This window comes from Saccharomyces mikatae (genome assembly GCF_947241705.1).
Source record: "Saccharomyces mikatae IFO 1815 strain IFO1815 genome assembly, chromosome: 5".
NCBI lineage: Eukaryota > Fungi > Ascomycota > Saccharomycetes > Saccharomycetales > Saccharomycetaceae > Saccharomyces > Saccharomyces mikatae.
Window position 1 is genome coordinate 362,008 of NC_079260.1, and position 19,068 is coordinate 381,075.

Consider the following 19,068-nt stretch of genomic DNA (forward strand, 5'->3'; position numbering starts at 1 on the left):
TATGAAAATGGCATTCGAAATAAAGACGTATAAAATTCAAAGCTGCTCTCAAGCCAATATTAGACTAGCGCATTTTCGAAGGTTGTGCTCTTCTACGTAACCATGCTAAAATATCGTACGTTGTTTCGAACATGTCATATTTTTCACCCAAAATCTCTCTCAAACGATACCCTTAAATCTGAAACGACTCAGGAACTACTTCAAACAATGGGATTTGTAAGACGCTCGCAAGTTGGATTGTTTCAATGGCTACCACTTGGTCTCAGGTCACTTAATAAACTGACAGGAGCTATACGAAACCGAATGGACAACGATGGTGAGGCCATAGAAGTTTCACTAAGTGCTATCTCTCCAAGAGCGTTATGGCAGACGACAGGTAGGTGGAATAATAGTGAATTGTTCAAGTTCAAAGACTCGAAAGGAAAGCAGTACTGTTTAACGGCGACATGTGAAGAAGATATTACTGATTTAATGAAGAATTACATCACTAGTTATAAAGATATGCCTATCACAGTATATCAAATGACAAGGAAATATAGGGATGAAATCAGACCCAGAGGTGGTATCTTACGTGGACGCGAGTTCCTAATGAAGGATGCGTATTCTTTTGCTAGCAATAAAGAAGACGCCTTCGCTAGCTTTCAAAAGCTAGATGATACTTACAACAAAATATTCAAAGATTTAAAAATTCCCTTCGTCAGTGCGTGGGCAGACAGTGGTGACATAGGTGGTGAGTTTAGTAAAGAATTTCATCTAATTCACGAGTCCGGAGAAGATACTTTAATGAATTGCAAACATTGTGGAGATACTTCAACCTTAGATATGTCTCACTCTTATCCCGAAAAAGATGGACAATATTTGGGTGATGTCGACTGTAAATATGCTTTAACGAAAGATCACTCTACTTTGATATGCTTTTATTATCCAAAAAATAGACAATTGAATTGGAATTTGGCCTCAAATGTAATGGATAAAGACATTGATTTGGTATTAAGAAACAAATCGAATGATCATATCTTAGATGTCTTTGAAAATGACAATGAAGACATTATGTTTAGCAAGATATTAAGAGTCATGGACTGTAGATTGAGTTCTAAATCAAACTTTCCTGATTTTCCACTGAAGAAATATCTGAAGAATAATTTTGGTCAGATCGACGACGTTTCCATAGTAGATGCTCAAGAAAATGAAACATGTGGCAAATGTGAAGAAGGAAGTTTACAGTCTCTCAAAAGTATCGAGGTGGGCCATATATTTTTACTAGGCAATAAGTACTCGAAGCCATTGAGTGTCAAATTTGTTGATAAAGAGAATAAAAATGACGCATTTGTCCATATGGGATGTTACGGTATCGGAGTAAGCAGGTTAGTTGGAGCAGTTGCCGAACTGGGGCGCGATGCTAATGGGTTTAGATGGCCAGCTATAATGGCACCATACAAGTTATCCATTTGTACTGGGCCGAATAATGAAGAAAATTCACAGCGAGCAAGAAACATCGTATCAGACCTACTGAATAATTCTTCTATGCATTTGGAAAACGAAATTTTAAACCAGTTCAATGAAAAACTGGGAATAGGTGCTAGAATAAAACTATCCCATGCCATGGGTGTACCATTATGTGTCATCGTGGGCTCAAAAAACTGGCCCGATGTGGAGATTGAGGTACGTGGGATAAGATGGGGGAAGAAAGACCTCTGGAAAAAACACTATGAGAAGAGATGCAAGGAGTTGGAATGGAAGTGCATCGAAAACGAAAAAGGACCTGAAAAACACATTGTTCCAGTTGAGCATTTAACAGAAGTCATCGACATACTGCTAATGGATATGTAGCCGTAGATCAAAGTGCATCTGTCTTGTTTATATGTATATGTACAAATATATGAAAACTCATAAAGTGAAAAACATACCTTGTTCCGTGGAAGTAAATATTTAGTGTATTAGATATATATATATATATGTGCTTCTGTAGAAACTTGAATTAAGAGTATCATAAATGTTATCTGATGGTATGAATCTATTCAGAATAAGGCAATTCTTACATTCCTTTGTTTGTTTTTTTGTCTTTTTCAATTAGGGTAGGTACAGTTAAGCCTTTACTAAGGAAAAGTTCTTAAAATAACTTACCGGCGACTTTAGAAATAACATGCAATGCAACAACTGAAAAGATGAAACCGACCGCTAGAAATAACACCACTAAAGGATCTACTCTTAGTCCTGTGGCTTCGTCAGAGTAGATCTTCAAAATCGAATTATTGTTGTTTGCACTCTTTTTCTGAGAGGATGCCGCAACTTTTTGTGAGCTACCTTGTCTTCTCTTTTGCAAAGTACGTTGGCCACCTGGGGGAGTTGTGCTTGACATTATGTAGCGTGAAATGGGATGAAGCGTGTGATGGTCTAAAGAGGTAGTTGTCTCTCTCTTGCTTCATCAAAAGGCTACCGTGTACTAAATAAAAACACGATTCTTCATGATGCTTTATTTCCCAAGAGAAAATCAGGGTAACATTTTATTCGCATCTTTCAAGAAGAAAAAAAAATGAAGGCGCCACCAATAGAGAAAAGATAAAGATTATAAACTGAATAGAATTTTATACTTTTTGAGATGCTAAACTATAGAAAATTTGTTGAACAAGCCTGCTAAATCCAAGTTATTTTCCTTTTTATTGTTGCTATTCTTTTACAAATTATTCTTTCACAGCATATCCTTGAAGATAGTATTGATGCTTGGGAGCGGACTATTGTTAGTGGTAGTAGTTGTAGAACTGGAACGGTTTACCATGTTACTGGTGGTTTCAGTAGTGATAGATGTAGTTGTGGAAGAAGGTTTTGGTCTTGGCGTCATAGCCTCAGGACGAAAGTTGTTCAACAATGTAATATCTTGCGGGTTCTTGCAGTTAGGAGTGCGACTCACGTTCACATTTGAGGTACTAGTCTCGGTGTTTATAGTGCATCTTGAACCAGCGTCCGATGTATTCGATGAGTCGTCTGCTGGATTTGGCGAAAAAATTGGATTCGGTGAAGCGTCCTTTGAGGATAAATTGGAACTGCTAGACGAAAAGGCAGTCTTGTTACAAAAATCCTTGGAGCGATGTAACGGGTCCACGTTATCTTCGTCATCATTCCTGTCGCTGCGTTTCTCATCATCAGTAGTGGAATCAGTTTTAAACATTCTTGAACCATTTTTCTTGGATATAGTTCTTTGCGGCGAATGCGTAGGAGACAACACGTCGTTCTCATTTGATAGGACGTTAAGCCTCCATTGAATTTCTACTTCAGTTCTCTGCGGCAAAAGAATGGATAGTTCCATAATAGATAGGTTTCTCTTCTTGTTTTCCATTAACAAGGCATCTTCATCCTTGGACCACAAATTGGCCGGATTAAAAGATGACTTCATAGAATGCCCAGAAAACGAACCTCTTTTGAACTTGTGTAGTGTGGAGGATGATGACACAGACGAAGTATGTGGAAGATCCATAAAAGTGTAAGTAGTGGGGAAAGGAGTTCCATTACTAGGGGTAGATGAGCCACTGTTACCGAAAAGGTTTAGCCTTTGTTGAAATTCCTTTTTAATAACAGACTCTCTTCTTGAGTTACTATTAGAGGTAGTGGTGCTAGTGGTGTTACTACTACTGTTGTTGGTATTGAAAATGTTTGACACAGAATTTGGAGCCAAAACGACCGAAGACCGTCTTGAAGTGTTGTTGCTCGAAATATTGAACGAGGATCTTCTAGACCAGTTGGCAAGTGAGCCTCTTCTCGATTTCGGGTTTAGTAACACATTTGAGGAGCTTGGGGAAGATGGAGTGGTGGCCATTGCTCCCTGTTGTGGGTAGACAAATGAACTTCTTCTAGATCTAACAAATACCTTGGGAATGAACCCATACTTTTCCTCGTCATTAGACCGAACTATAGGGTCTGAGTTCAAAGAATTGGAAAAAGAGTGAGAGTTTGATCTTGGTTTTAAGGCCTTGTGATGAGGATGATGATGTAGGTGTTGGTGAGAGTGGTAAGGGTGTGCAGCAGCTGGTGGTGCAGGAGGAACGAACGGCATGGAAGAAGCTACGTTCGAGACAGTTGTGTTAGCAGTCGTATTCGACGGAGGTGGAGAAAATGACATGGATGCGTGAAAAGAAGGCAGCGAGGTCTTTCTGGAGGGGATCGGGACGGACCTCATCGCGGTGGCCTCGCCAGCTTCTTCTGTCAAGACCTTTTCACCTACCGTCTTGTTGAACTTTTGCTGAGAGTTGCAACCGTCAGCGCTGTGCGTGATCTTGATCGGGCCTGTATAGGTATTGATGTCGATCAAGGCCGTTTTGTTTGATTTCAAGTTGCCAGACTTCAACCTTCTCCATCTGAACTGACACGCATTGGGGGTTCTGTTAGGGAAGTACTGCGAAATGTCTTTCCAGCCCATCTTCTTGACCTCCTTCAAATGGCGTAGGAGCAAGTCATCTTGAGGGTCCCAAGAGGAAGGGTTCTTGCTTGGGTTCTTGGCAGACGCATGTGCCGCTCCTGAGATCGATGACGAAGATGAAGATGGCGGTGAAACCGAAGACTCCTGGGCTTCCTCGTTGGACATAGAAGCTGGCACTAAGAGTGGCTGGCGAGAAAGCGAATGCAGCTGAGGATGTGCGTCCATGCTACTCAAATGAATGGAGGCAGAGTTCAAACTGGTCGAAACGGACATCATGGAGCAGAGAAGGGAGACAGGGACGTGCACGGAAGCTCTTCGATGAGATGGGAATGAACAAACTGCGAAAAGGAGGAAACACGGATAAATATACCACAGAAGAGAGAAAAAAAGTGAAAGATACCAAAGAGGAAGAAGAGAGAAGAAATAGAGAAGATAGAAAGAAAAGAATACTTTCCAAACGTGTCTCTGTTTTTGTTGCCAACTCAGGTTTTTTCCTTTTTAACCCTATGTGCACTTTCTGATTCTGTTCTTGTCGAGGCTGTCGGAGGAAGAGTACCACACACACACACACACACACATATACACGCACCCACGACGATAACAATAGATACAGTAGATTGGATGGGGCACAGATGCGCAAGGCAATGCGCGAATCCTGTCTAGGGTGTCTGTACCGTCCATCCTTTCTCCTTTGCATCGGCAAAACCCGCGCTGACTACCTTAGGAGGATGTCTCTAGACGGGGGCGGAAGACTCGTGCCCATTCCGGGCCGGGGATCCTAGAACGGGACCGTTGTAGATAGCACACACTGGCCGGGCCGGTTCATTTTTGTGGCGTCGCTGCAGGTAAACGCGCAGAAACTGCGCGTTTACCCCTGAGGTGAATACTGTCTTCAGGCGTCAAACTGCATCCAGATACCCTACTGTTAGTGACGGTGGTGGTGATTGAGGCGATGTGTGTTCTTGGCTTTGGTATCTCTTCTCTTCTCTTTCTGTTCGTTCGTGCGTTCAGTTCGTATATAGGTATGTATATATAGTGAAAGATTGAAGATCATTCATTGCGACTGGGAGCGATTGGTCTTGTGGCCACGGCTATCATCATTATCGGAATGGAGGGAGCTTGGGTCATGGCCCATGGTTTGAAGTAGTTGGGTCAGCGCTGACTGGGGAAGAGTGTAGGTGACCTTTTTCCCGTTGGTGTCTGTCTTTATTCCTCCAGTAGCTCCAAGAAGAGCCTCTAGCGAGGCTAGATCAATGGGGCCTGAAGTCTTGTGCTTGGGTTGGGTGGAAGGATCCAGGTTTTCCGCATCGGTGTCAGCGTCTGTGTCGTCTATGTCCATGACATCGTGGTTGTCGGCGGCGGTCACGGAGGCTACTGCGGCTTCATGGTCCCTAGTGAACTTGTCTTGAGGTTTCTTCGTAGTGATGGCGAACACTTGTTCGTCGTTGCACTTGGAGAAATCGTAGTAGCTGAAAACCCTCCTTCTCTTGTCTGCAAAAGAGCGGACTGAGGTTTGGTGGGCCTTCGACTTCATACGGTCGCTCCATTGAGCGACGTCTTCGCCCTCTTTCAGCAGCGCAACAACGACTATACTCATGTTGTCGCATCCGATGCCTGTTCCCTCTGTGGTGGGGGCACAGCACACGTCGATGATGTGGGAAGATATTTCGTTTAGGGTCTTACCCTCGCGCAGTCCGAGATGAACCAAGTCCACACAGTCTTGGGAACTTAAACAATCCCAGATACCATCACAGGCTAAGATCACGAACTCGTCCCTATCGTAATCTAAAGAGTGTTCGAGAATGTCTGGAACACACGTTACTATTTGCTCCTCGGGGCCTAGTTTGGTGTTGGACTTGAACTCGAAATCACCGATGGCACGAGAAAGGGCCAAATTACCGTTTACTCTATCCATCTCTACAAACCCATCTGCTGCCACGATTCGCGATTTTTCGCTAGCTAGCGTAGGTTTGTGGTCATACGATAGGGCCTTTGCATTTCCATCTGTGGCCAGCACTGTTCTGCTGTCACCAGCATTTCCACATACCAGTAAGTTTTGGGATTTCGATACCAATATGGACGTTGCCGTACAACCGCTATGGTCGTCCTTCATCACAGGGTCTTGCAAAAGTTTCACGTCTGTGCTTATAAAAGTATCAATCAAAGCTCTTGGCAAATTTCCCTCATGGAACGATTTTTGCTCTTGTAAAATCTCCACTATTCTGTTACCACAGTATTCTGCCACTTTAGCGCCACCATGCCCATCAAATATGCCGTAAAATGCAATATGGTCTTTATCGGACTTTGTCAATACGTTAGGCTCTAGAATGTGTGAATCCTCCATTGACATCCGCCATCCTTGCATGGCACATAATCCAAATGCGGTCAATGGGTCGGCTCCGGAGTGGCTCTCCTTGTCAATGACAGGGTTAGATAGTATTTGTCCCATTATTCTTTCCTTGGTTTCTTATATTATATACAATGGAAAAGCCAAAACTGGAGAAAATAATAACTGGAAACTACTATTTCGAACGAATAGTTATTAATTAGTCAATGAAAAAAGAAAAAATGTTAAAATGTTACAACACCTAATATACACTAATTATCCCTGATAATAGAACTTGCTAAAGTTTTTTCCGTGGGGAGGAGAGTAAAATTTCTTTTTATTTAGTTTAAAGAACAAAACGGAAGTCTATATACTTAGTACTATAATATCCAGTTTCAATCTGCTCTGTTAGGATCTGAATTGGCTGTTTTTCTTAGTTTTAAAATCACCTGTCGCTTATCAGCAGCAGGTTTCTTTTACAAATATTTCCTTTCAATCTTGGAAGCAACTTGAAAAAAAAAAAAAATTACTGAGGCGTTAACGTATACAGTGATTTTCTGACTCATTACGATTTTTCACTCATCGAAATATTGTTCATCTCACTTTATAAAACTGCATGACTAAAGGGTTGTTACATTATAGTTAAAAGCCGCATTCGTCCACGAAACTGAGCTTAGCGTCGATAATTGGTCACTAATATTCCTAGTAAAGTGAGGACAAAAAAAAATGGCTGCCTCTATTAAGATTCAACCAGATATTGACTCTCTAAAACAATTGCAGCAGCAAAATGACGATAGTTCTATAAATCTGTATCCCGTGTATGCATACTTGCCATCACTGGACCTAACTCCGCATGTTGCGTATCTTAAATTGGCGCAATTGAATAATCCTGACAGAAAGGAATCGTTTCTTCTAGAAAGTGCTAAGACTAACAATGAATTGGATCGTTATTCATTCATCGGTATCTCACCACGTAAAATCATTAAAACCGGTCCCACTGAAGGTATCGAAACCGATCCTTTGGACATTTTGGAAAAGGAGATCTCACCTTTCAAAGTTGCTGAAAATGTTCCAGGTTTACCTAAATTAAGTGGTGGTGCTATTGGTTATATTTCTTATGACTGTGTTCGCTATTTCGAACCAAAAACGAGAAGGCCCTTGAAAGATGTTTTGAAACTTCCAGAGGCCTACCTTATGCTTTGCGATACCATTATTGCCTTTGACAACGTTTTTCAAAGATTCCAAATTATTCATAACATCAATACTAATGAAACTTCGTTAGAGGAAGGTTACGAAATTGCAGTGAAAATAATTACTGACATAGTCTCAAAATTAACCGACAATTCTTCATCAATACCATATCCAGAACAACCTGCAATCAAATTGAATCAAACTTTCGAGTCGAATGTGGGTAAAGAAGGCTATGAGAGTCATGTCACCACCTTAAAGAAGCATATTAAAAAGGGTGATATTATTCAAGGCGTGCCATCACAAAGAGTGGCAAGACCAACTTCTTTGCATCCTTTCAATATTTACAGACATTTACGTACTGTGAACCCCTCTCCTTACTTGTTCTATATTGATTGTTTAGATTTCCAAATCATTGGTGCATCTCCGGAACTTTTATGTAAATCAGATTCCAAAAATAAAGTCATCACTCACCCAATTGCGGGTACTGTCAAACGTGGGGCTACTACTGAAGAAGATGATGCTTTGGCAGACCAGTTGCGTGGCTCATTAAAGGATCGTGCTGAACATGTTATGTTAGTGGACTTAGCAAGAAACGATATCAATAGGGTTTGTGATCCGCTGACAACCAGCGTTGATAAGTTATTAACTATTCAAAAATTTTCTCACGTCCAACATCTGGTTTCTCAAGTCAGTGGTACTTTGCGTCCAGAGAAAACAAGATTTGATGCGTTCAGATCAATTTTCCCAGCAGGTACTGTCAGTGGTGCTCCAAAAGTTAAAGCCATGGAATTAATTGCTGAATTAGAACGCGAGAGGCGTGGTGTTTACGCGGGTGCCGTGGGCCATTGGTCATATGACGGTAAAACAATGGACAATTGTATTGCTCTAAGGACTATGGTTTATAAAGATGGAATTGCTTACTTACAAGCTGGTGGTGGTATTGTTTTCGATTCAGATGAGTACGATGAATACGTGGAAACTATGAACAAGATGATGGCTAACCACAGTACCATTGTCCAAGCAGAAGAATTGTGGGCTGATATCGTAGGATCCGTTTAGAAATGACATCGTCTTTTTTTCTTCCTTATTTTTTAAAATTCATTAATGTCGACATAATGATATATAGTATGGTCCTGAGATAAATATGTACTCAAAAGATTTTTAAATTATGTTAACTACGGTAAAGAACCTGGCGAAAAAGACGAACAGAGAATTTTTTAGAAAACGAATGTTGAATGCGTTATAAATACAGAATGTACATATATATATATATATTAATATAATAGAAAAATGCAGGAGTTATGGCTTTGTAATAAAAAATTGATATCAAAAAATTACCCAAATAAACTTTTAAAAGTGAACACAAAAATTAAATCACCGATGTTGAATCCCAGAATAAAAAATAAAAAGTACAAATTACTTTGTTTCCTTTTTAAAAACCTTAATTCTTGTATTGTTCACGGAAGTACTTGGCGGCTTCAACCATATGAGTCAAAGACAATCTGGTTTCCTCCCAACCTCTGGTCTTCAAACCACAATCAGGGTTAACCCAGAACTTTTCAGCTGGATAGCTCTTCAAAATGGTTGAAATCTTGGCGATAAATTCATCCTTGGATGGAATTCTTGGAGAATGAATATCGAATAAACCTAAACCAATGTGGTTTGGATAGTTCTTGAACTCAGCAATGTAGTTAGCATCGTCCTTCTTGGAGAATTCAATGGAAACGACATCAGCATCCAAAGCCTTGATATGGTTTGGATCCAAGTCAGAGTAACAGAAATGAGAGTGGATTTGAGTCTTGTTGGCAACACCAGAGGTAGCGACTCTGAAAGCTTCAGCAGCCCAGGTGTAGTAGGCAGATCTTTCAGCACCTTCTCTCAATGGTAAACCTTCTCTCAAAGCTGGTTCATCAACTTGAATGACCTTGATACCGGCAGCTTCCAAATCGTTAACTTCATCTCTCAAAGCTAAAGCTAATTGCATGGCTTGAGTCTTTTGATCGACATCATCTCTTGGGAAAGACCATCTCAAACAGGTGATTGGACCAGTCAACATACCTTTAACTGGCTTAGAAGTGATTGATTGAGCATAAACTGATTCCTTGACGGACATAGCCTTTGGTCTAGACAAGTCACCAACGATGATAGGTGGTCTAACGTATCTGGAACCGTAAGATTGAACCCAACCGTTAACAGTGAAAGCATAACCGTTGATTTGTTCACCAAAGTATTGGACCATATCGTTTCTTTCTGGTTCACCGTGAACTAAGACATCCAACCCAATTTCTTCTTGGAATCTAATGACCTTTTCAATTTCAGAGTTAATGAATTTTTCATACTCCTCAGCAGAGATAGCTCCCTTATTGAATTTGTTTCTGTTAATTCTGATGTCTTTAGTTTGTGGGAAAGAACCAATAGTAGTAGTTGGGAATAATGGTAAGTTAAAGACTTTTTGTTGTTCAGGTAATCTTTGTTCGAATGGAACTGCTCTGGTAGACATTTTTTCGTCAATAGAGGCAACTCTGGCCTTAACTGCAGAGTCATGAATAAACTTAGATTTACCCCTGGATTCGACAGATTTGGCGTTAGCTTCTAAGGCGGCAGCAACATCTTGACCAGAAACGTTCTTGGTGATGACAACAACTTCATCCAACTTTTGGGTAGCGAAAGAGAAGAAGCCCTTGATTTCGGCGTCTAATTTGGTTTCGTTGTTCAAATCGACTGGAGTGTGCAACAAAGAGGAAGAAGTGGCAACAACAACTCTTTCAGCACCCAACTTTTCAATGGCTTTGTTAACAATAGCAGAAGACTTCTTGAAGTCGTTTTTCCAGATGTTTCTACCGTCAACAATACCAACAGACAAGGTTTGTTTGTCACCAATGGCAGCAACGATGTCGTCAAATTGCTCTGGAGCTCTAACGAAGTCAACGTGTAAAGCGGCGACTGGCAAACCCTTAATAGCATCTAAGTTAGGAACAACGGTACCGAAGTAAGTAGCCAAAGTGATCTTTGGTAGATTGCTTTGTTCACCGAAGTAAGTGTAAGCCTTCTTAATAGCAGCTTGAGCATTAGCAGGCAAGTCCAAAACTAAGACAGGTTCGTCAATTTGAACTTCTGTGGCACCAGCAGCAGCTAATTTAGAAAGGATTTCAGTGTAAAGAGGCAACAATTGTTCCAAAAGGGATAATGGTTCCAGGTCTAATGAATCTTTGTCAGCCTTACCTAAGAATAGGTAAGAAACTGGACCCAACAAAACAGGTCTGGTTTGGATGCCCAATTCCTTGGCTTCCAAATATTCGTCAACTGGCTTTTGACCGTTCAATTTAAATTGAGTGGTCTTAGAGAAAGTTGGTCTAACGTAATGGTAGTTAGAGTCAAACCATTTAACCATTTCCAAAGCAGTGACATCTACAGCCTTTTCAGTTTCAGTAGCCTTTCTTTGTAGACCTCTACCCATAGCAAACAAAGTGTCGATTGGAGATAGATCGTACTTTGTGTAACGGTCTGGGATGACATTAAACAACAAAGACAAATCTAGGACTTGATCGTAAAAGGAGAAGTCGTTGGATGGGATGATATCAACACCAGCTTCCTTTTGCAACTTCCAGTTTTGAGTTCTCAAATCCTTACCGACCTTAAATAATTCATCGACGGTGATTTTACCGTTCCAGTAACCTTCAGTGGCCTTCTTTAATTCTCTGTTTGGACCGATTCTTGGGAACCCTAAGACAGCAGATTGAACCATTTTAAATATTTGATTTGAAGTTATTTTGGTATTTTGTTTCTTAGAGTGTTGTCAATGCTCTTAGATGCTTGATTTTTTTGATCATAAAAGAAATTAAATAAGTTGTATAAAATCCATGAGAGAAACTAATAAGAATGAAGATGAAAATATCGAACTTATATAGAAATTTTTTTTTTCTCTTTCACAGCAGGAAAACTAAAGAGTTTCCCTTAAATTACTGCATCTATCGCAGTGTCTTCCATATTCACATTCACAGTTCTCACTATAGCAGAACGAGCTATGACTACCACAGTTTTGCCATCTGCGATCGGGCGATAGAGCGAAAGAGCTGCTATGACTGCGATGACTCTAGCGAAATATTGGTCTTTTGGGCGTTCACACTAAACGAGTTCAAAGCTAGTCCCGCCTTCCGGCTTTTTCCCTTTGGCAGGCCACATTTTTTCAGTCTGACTCTTACTTTGGCATACGACTCTGTCTTTAAGTCACGTGTGATGAAATATGTGGCTTTAATGAATAATTGTCACGTGATGTGGCGTGATAAGTCTTTACCCGGAGAATGAGCCTCTGGTTGTGAGAAGGTACTGAAATCAACTGCATTTTCAATTGCATCTGGAAGTAATTGAGATGAATCTGAAAGACACGAATTACTTTTGAGGGAAACGGTCGAAAAGAAAAATAAAGAAGGATACAATGCCTAGTAAAGATCCAGAAAGTCTCATAGACAAGGATATACGGAAGATATCAGCAAGGAACGATGAGCTTATCAAACAAGACGGTACATTAAAGAGGGAATATACTACATTATTAAGGAAAGTGTCGAGCGTGATAACGGTGCTGAACAGTATTGATGGACATGCTGATACTAGTTTGACTGGTTCGGAAGCCCCACGTTTAATATCTGAAGCAACCGTAGAGAAAGTTCCCGAATTGAAGTGGTATAATAATCAAATATCACTAATTACGGAAAAGCTAGAAGGAATGGAAGATGTAGGAATTCCCGATGAACTGGTGGATGCTTATACTCTGTACAAGGAAACACCACTACTATATAATGATACCCACACGCTATAAATAACGTTTACAAACAGTAATAAAAGAAAGTACCCGGTCTATGTAATATTTTTCCTATATACATGTACACAGAATGCCTTTTTCTTCTACGCTAACGTACAAAATTTGCTGGCCTTTTGTCTCTCTTGTTATCATGCCTGATGACATTTTCAAGCGCTCTATTGTTAATGAACAGTCCGCAGAGGAATTTTCTAACATGTGGTTTGAACCGATACTTCGACATCATATTGAATACTTTGAAGAACATTTTCTCGTTTTCGAAAAGCCTTGGACCGTATTTATTGTTTATTTCTGTAATTTCCTTTACTGCGTGATTTGAGAGAATATGATTACCTAGCTGACTCACTATATGCAGCATTTTGTTCTCGATCGAGTCATCGTCGCTGCGATATTGTGAGACATAGGGAGAAAAAAGAGTTCCGTTTGCGGCAAGACTAGTGTTTTCATCTGAAATGGTAATACTTTGACTTGTAATATCATTGTCGTATTTCCTGATGATAATTTTTTCGTTTAATGGATTCTCTGCGGTGTTCTTCTCTCTTAGTAATTTGTCCAGATCAAATTCAATGGGCACGCACTTTTCTATCAAGTCACCATCGGTTTTATCGAACACAATCATCTCATCTGTGTACTCACCAAAGGTGGACCATTTATGTTCATTGTATGAAAGAAATTTATCAAGTCTATTGGGTAGTGCGATCCCGATAGGCTCATCTTGTACACTGACACAACAATTCCACCCCATTTCATCCAGAATTTCGCAGCCTTCACGGGTCATACTGATTAATCCCAAAACATAAAATGCTGTAAACCTAACGCTAGTTACGCTAGCATTATATGCTATGTCAATAATATCTTCGACCAACGAATAGTTGTCCAATAGGCCGATCCCTAATTCTGTGGATCCGATAAACCCAACACACCATAATGCTGCTTTTAGGTCCAGAATTTTTTTAGCATCTTCTACTATTGCCATATTGTTTCCGTTGACGTATCTTTTTATAACGTTCATGAATGTGACTAAATCTCCTGTTTGGCTTAATAATAATATTCCGTCTTCTGTTTTCGTTAAACTTTCATAAAAATGTAGTGGTAATCGACTCTTTTGTTGAAATGAAAGGGATTTCGCATTAACCGATTGATTTTTCTTGAGAAATTCTTCCACAATATGAACGTATTCAATATTTTTTTTAGACAGCCATGAATCTCTTTCCTCCTTTACAAAATTGATTTCGTTCAACAATTGAAATCCGTATGGCCGACTTAACAATTCAAAAAGTATTGGAGACCTGATGAAAACCATTTGGTTCAAAAACATTCTAAATGAGGTGCCCAGCTCTTCGGAGCCATTACCTGCGACAATACATTCATATAAAGCTTGGTCTGCTACTGCGACTACACTGGGACTCAAATCGTATAACTGCCTCGTTAGCATTTCCATTTTAAATTGTTGTAGCTTAGTTTTAGTTGCTTTGAGCTTAAGATCACTTCCCTTCATAGATAATAGTTCCTTTAATTTATCACCTATATGCTTCGTGGCCTCAATCCTGACTTTCTCATTGGCAACAACAAGAGCCTTGCCAATAATGACGCGACAATGTGATGAATACTTCAAATCTAACTCAGGTATGGTCAATAATAAAAATTCTAGGCCTAATTTCGATTCGAACTGAAACATCTTATAAATTACGGTAAAGAAATTCCACCTGGTTAGGATATGAACCCCATTCTTTGACTGCGTTAGTATTCCAATGAATTTAAAATAGCCAAATATTATTTTTTCTCGTAGTTTGTTTTTGTTAAAGATATTACCTGATGTATTTCCCTCCATGGCTCTGAACATTAAAGACGCCAATTGTGGTATAATTTTGGTATCATCCATAAGGATTTTCATTCCTTCCGGGGTCGCTGTTAGGGTTTTAAAAAACTGACATCCGACCTGTACATACTTTTGAGATAATTTTGCACCTTTATTGACATTAGAAAATCTCAACCTAAGTGGTCTATAAAACACTAATAATCTTCTGATGAATTTCGTTGATTTAACTAGCTCTTCCAATTGCTTTTTATTTAGTAACGGTCCTTCGAGTAATTCATTTATAATATTCCAGTTCCAACGTGTGAAATCTTTTGTTTGTAAAACCTTGGAGTCATAAACCATCCTTCTGAATCGAAAATCATCCACTTCTCGAAGAAGAGTATTCTCTTTGATATCTTTGGAAAAGGATTTTATGTTTTGAGCGTAATCAATACCCGACATTCCAATTGTATTTCTATTCCTATTCATTTTATAGGCGATCTTCCGAAACTGGAATGTTTCGTTTACATAAGTGAAATTTTCCTTGGAAATTGGCACAGATACTGAGGTGTATTTGTTATCTACCAAGTTCATTCTGAGATTAAAATATTCAGTAAGAAGATATCTTCCTTTTGTGACCAGGTAATCATCTCTGTTCTCTTCGTTCAGAAGTTTAAGGAGATGAGATACAAACATTGAGTTGTCTAGAATCAGCACAATTAACGCTAGTCTTTGATTTACAGACATGCATTCTTTGTAGTATTGAGATGGAACGGGTTTGAAAGAATGAGAATGTCTCCCCTTTGGCTTGTACGGCAGCGGTTTGATTTTCAAAACATCAAGAAAGATGTCGATGAGGTATTGGGCACATATTGGAATTTGGAAAAATGACACAAGTTGTTTGAGCGGTCTGAAATTGTCGTTAGAAAAAAGCATAAAACCATTATAGCTGTTCAAAGTTATTGAGATAAGTGTAGAAGCATTTTGCATTTTTTCTACATTAACGTTTGATTTTGTATTTGTGTCGGAAAACACCGTCGTTAACACTGAGACATTAAAGTCTTCTAAAAAGTGCTGTCTTGTTTTGTGTGTGGCCATTAATTGTAAAATAGTGTCCAGAATTACGGACGCAAGTGAAAAGGAAGTATAATCTTGAAGAAATCCCTCGATGACTCTCATGCCCCGGCATTCTTTAACCATTGCTGGAGCGACAAAACAAAGCTCCAATAAAGTTTCCAAAGCCATGTGCCTTAAAGAGTCTTCAGGTTTTTCTACACAACTTATTATAGCTTGCATGATACCCCGTGTGATTCCGTTGTTATACTCAATAAATCTTCGGATTATTTTCAAGGCTTGTTCTCTCTCTATTTGGTAGGAATTATCTTTCGCAAGGGAAATAATAATAAAAGCATCTAACCTTAGCTCTAACAATTCATCAATAAAGTTCGAACTATTGATTAAATAGCGGCATACTCTGTAGGCTGATGCCGCAATAAGTTTGTTTCCATTAAGCAGTAGATTCTGAATTGATGACATGAAAGAAGTTAGCACTAAATCTTTTCTTATCTCCGAGTGTTCTTTCAACAAGATAACCAAGCCATTTGCTTTCTGGGCAATAAAATCAGGGTTAACATTCTTCTCTTGAAAACTTTGCATGTAGTCACTCACGAGCCATGTGGCTGCTTCTGTAGTTGTTGATGTGAAGATTTGATTTTCGTTTTCAAGATCACCTGGATCATTTTCGCTATCATTTGTTAAGTTTGTCATATCAGGATCGTCCAAATTGGAAACAGGAAGTGTAGAAACATCTTCGTTATTTCGCGAATTAATGGTACTACGACTATTTAAGTTAGGCTGGCTATTACGTTCGGTTACCGAAGTGGGAGTTGTCAGATATTCATCATCAAAAGTAGCCTGATCTGTCAAACTGCTGTGATCATCCAACTCTTCGCTATCATCGGTTTGACGACCATCATTTCTGATGCTCCCTATGTCAGTCCTTATTGAACTGGATGTTGTAAGTGATCTATGTCGTTTCTCGTCGAATTGTTGTTTGAGATCAAAGATATGCCGTTCGACCCTCTTTATCGAGTTATCTATTTCCCTAAGTTGAGTGTTTGCTCTTATCCTCATTGAGTGCTTTTGCAAATGATTAGTGGAGTAAGATCCAGAGTAAATATCAGATATTGTGGAGTCCCGAAGATGTTCAAATTCGTCCTTCTTTTTGCGCAGTCGAGCTAATTCCTGATATTGATAATTTATTTCTGATTTGAGATTAAGGAGTGCTTTGGTCATTGTACTTCTTGTTCGTCTTGCCAATAGGGGACTGGTCGGCGAAGGTGCACTATTTTCTAATTTCTTGGTGGAAATAAATGAGGTTGAAAGTACCAAGTTTTGTTTATTTCTCTTAGAGCTTTCATTCATGGTAGCTGACGGACTGGTAGATGCAATATTCTTAGCACTTGAAATCTGGCTACTCGAGTTATCATGACTGTGTCTCGGAGTCAACTGCGAAGTGGTATTAGCTATGGAACGGTGCCGACTTGAGAGAGGGCTACTTTGTTTCGTACTGTGAGGAATGCTCATAGTGAAATCACAGAAACTGGTGGAACACGAAGCGTCCTCCCTAACGTGCAACCTACAATTTGGAGTAACTTACTTATATCCGAGAACAATAGGAATTGATCGATATTTCATCTTCCTTTTCGCCGATGGATCAATCAATTTCCAAGAGAACGTAAAAAAAAAAAGAACCATTGCACGTATAATTAGAAGAAAGAATATATACAGATATACAAATATGTGACCAGATAGCAACGGCTTGTGATTGCATTATATGTAAAGTTTAGGGAGTATCGATCAATGCGTGGCGCTACTTGTCGTTCCCGCCAGACAGTAAATCTTGCAACTCCTTTGTCAATTTGGCAGTTTCTTCGTCCATGCTCGTATCAGTGTCTAAAGTTTGGGGAAGACCCATGAACTCTCTTGTCCTTAAAACAAATTCTCTTGCTGTTGAAATATCAAATGCCCAGCAGAATCCGAATATCAGCGTGCTAAACGTACCCATTGAGGCGGCGGATGCAAATGTTAACGCAGACATGGCTTCATTCCTTTGAGAAAATGGTGGGGGCTTGTAATTTTGTTGGAACATGGTGGGGACGTCTGCTATCAATAAAAGGTGTTAGTAAAAAGTTATTCGTGCTACTTCCCGCTACTACAATCAGTGAAACCACATACATTTTCGTACTTTTATGGCCCTGGAGATTAGCCTCATAGTAATTAGGGTGAAAGTGGCCGCACCATAAAATTTGGCCATCTGGAGAACTCTCCGTTTCTTGTACTCCTTCTTCTCTTCAGCCATAGTCTCCTTCATTGGTGAATCGGTCGTATTAGTCGCAGACAATACTGCTCAAGAAGATATTTCCCTATTCGAGTTAGTATTAGATGCATCAGTTTTTCAAAAGAATCGCGGCTGGTGGACAACGCTTGACTTCTAAAAAGTACAACCAACGGAGAACTGCTTGGATCTTCATTTGACTTTATGCATTTTAGTATTTATATATTCATTCGATCTATTCTGTTTACTTAGAAATTAAAGATGAGTAAGATGTAAAGATCTTTTGATCTCTTCCGTTTAGGAGTTATTTTGTGCTGCTGCTTTTTCTTTGGGGCCATGGCATTGCCATGAATCGATCAATCTTGCCTCATCTTCAAATACCTCTTGACCACCTTGTCCTTCTTGATAATGTATACTACAGCACCCCAGCCTGAAAGAGCGTCACGATCGGCAGCATTTAGTAGGGCCTGACTTATGGTTTCGAAAAGATCCTCAGATTCTAGGTTAGGTTCGTACAGGGACTCGCACATACCGAACAGCTGGTCAGATGCAGTGCCGCTGACAATGAAATCCTTGGCCTCGTCAATACAGCCGATCAGATCGAATCCCGCGATAAAGGGCTTCCCGGATTTGGAATTGATACCTGCCACAACTGGTCCCACAAAGTACGGACCAAATCTTCTTTCATAAAGCGAGCTTGATACCAACTGAGTAAACGTCTCAGGCTCAATGGCCCTTTCTTCCTTTAACTTATATAGGTTTGTCTTGTAGCGGAACATCTCATTTAGAGTAGTTACGTCGGTAGCCAGACCGGTAATCCCTAAGAACACATGTCCGTAGTGAAAAATTTTTTCAAACTTGTTCGACACACCTAATGACTGGCTTCCCAGACGCAAATCACAGGCTATGGCCACACAGTCTTTACCCGTCATCGCAACGACGATACCACCGTTAATAGAACTTGGATCCGACATTTTTTGTACTTTATTCGCTTTTCAGTATTTCTACAACAACTCGCAAGCAATTCACCTTACTTTACACTACAGTCCAGAATTCTCCAGCACATCTATGTTTTCTATTGCCCTCTACTTCATGCCTGAAACTCTTTCTTTCCTTTCCTCGCCCCTGCACTTTGCACATTTTTGCCACCGACAGGCCATCCAGTCACGTGCTCTCACAACGTTAATAA

The 19,068-nt window shown here is 39.8% G+C and overlaps 10 protein-coding genes across 10 annotated transcripts; 3 read left to right on the forward strand and 7 right to left on the reverse strand.

Moving 5' to 3' along the window:
* Positions 1-102: 102 nt before the first annotated feature.
* AIM10 (putative proline--tRNA ligase AIM10) lies at positions 103-1,830 on the forward strand (the record flags this gene model as incomplete). The annotated part of the gene is made up of 1 exon (XM_056221933.1): positions 103-1,830. One exon carries the CDS (start codon positions 103-105, stop codon positions 1,828-1,830), a length of 1,728 nt encoding a protein of 575 aa, XP_056081674.1.
* A 280-nt stretch (positions 1,831-2,110) lies between these two features.
* SBH1 (Arf family guanine nucleotide exchange factor SBH1) lies at positions 2,111-2,359 on the reverse strand (the record flags this gene model as incomplete). Its single annotated transcript, XM_056221934.1, has 1 exon — positions 2,111-2,359. One exon carries the CDS (start codon positions 2,357-2,359, stop codon positions 2,111-2,113), a length of 249 nt encoding a protein of 82 aa, XP_056081675.1.
* Positions 2,360-2,689: 330 nt separating this feature from the next.
* DOT6 (Dot6p) lies at positions 2,690-4,684 on the reverse strand (the record flags this gene model as incomplete). Its single annotated transcript, XM_056221935.1, has 1 exon — positions 2,690-4,684. The coding sequence occupies one exon, from the start codon at positions 4,682-4,684 to the stop codon at positions 2,690-2,692; it is 1,995 nt and encodes a 664-aa protein (XP_056081676.1).
* Positions 4,685-5,465: 781 nt separating this feature from the next.
* PTC2 (type 2C protein phosphatase PTC2) lies at positions 5,466-6,860 on the reverse strand (the record flags this gene model as incomplete). Its single annotated transcript, XM_056221936.1, has 1 exon — positions 5,466-6,860. The coding sequence occupies one exon, from the start codon at positions 6,858-6,860 to the stop codon at positions 5,466-5,468; it is 1,395 nt and encodes a 464-aa protein (XP_056081677.1).
* Positions 6,861-7,463: 603 nt separating this feature from the next.
* TRP2 (anthranilate synthase TRP2) lies at positions 7,464-8,987 on the forward strand (the record flags this gene model as incomplete). Its single annotated transcript, XM_056221937.1, has 1 exon — positions 7,464-8,987. The coding sequence occupies one exon, from the start codon at positions 7,464-7,466 to the stop codon at positions 8,985-8,987; it is 1,524 nt and encodes a 507-aa protein (XP_056081678.1).
* Positions 8,988-9,369: 382 nt separating this feature from the next.
* Positions 9,370-11,673, reverse strand: MET6 (5-methyltetrahydropteroyltriglutamate-homocysteine S-methyltransferase; the record flags this gene model as incomplete). Its single annotated transcript, XM_056221938.1, has 1 exon — positions 9,370-11,673. The coding sequence occupies one exon, from the start codon at positions 11,671-11,673 to the stop codon at positions 9,370-9,372; it is 2,304 nt and encodes a 767-aa protein (XP_056081679.1).
* Positions 11,674-12,363: 690 nt separating this feature from the next.
* IES5 (Ies5p) lies at positions 12,364-12,744 on the forward strand (the record flags this gene model as incomplete). The annotated part of the gene is made up of 1 exon (XM_056221939.1): positions 12,364-12,744. One exon carries the CDS (start codon positions 12,364-12,366, stop codon positions 12,742-12,744), a length of 381 nt encoding a protein of 126 aa, XP_056081680.1.
* Positions 12,745-12,835: 91 nt separating this feature from the next.
* TSC11 (TORC2 complex subunit TSC11) lies at positions 12,836-17,128 on the reverse strand (the record flags this gene model as incomplete). Its single annotated transcript, XM_056221940.1, has 1 exon — positions 12,836-17,128. One exon carries the CDS (start codon positions 17,126-17,128, stop codon positions 12,836-12,838), a length of 4,293 nt encoding a protein of 1,430 aa, XP_056081681.1.
* A 286-nt stretch (positions 17,129-17,414) lies between these two features.
* Positions 17,415-17,915, reverse strand: AIM11 (Aim11p; the record flags this gene model as incomplete). Its single annotated transcript, XM_056221941.1, has 2 exons — positions 17,415-17,704; positions 17,780-17,915. 2 exons carry the CDS (start codon positions 17,913-17,915, stop codon positions 17,415-17,417), a joined length of 426 nt encoding a protein of 141 aa, XP_056081682.1.
* Positions 17,916-18,235: 320 nt separating this feature from the next.
* On the reverse strand, positions 18,236-18,853 carry PUP3 (proteasome core particle subunit beta 3; the record flags this gene model as incomplete). Its single annotated transcript, XM_056221943.1, has 1 exon — positions 18,236-18,853. The coding sequence occupies one exon, from the start codon at positions 18,851-18,853 to the stop codon at positions 18,236-18,238; it is 618 nt and encodes a 205-aa protein (XP_056081683.1).
* Positions 18,854-19,068: the final 215 nt, after the last annotated feature.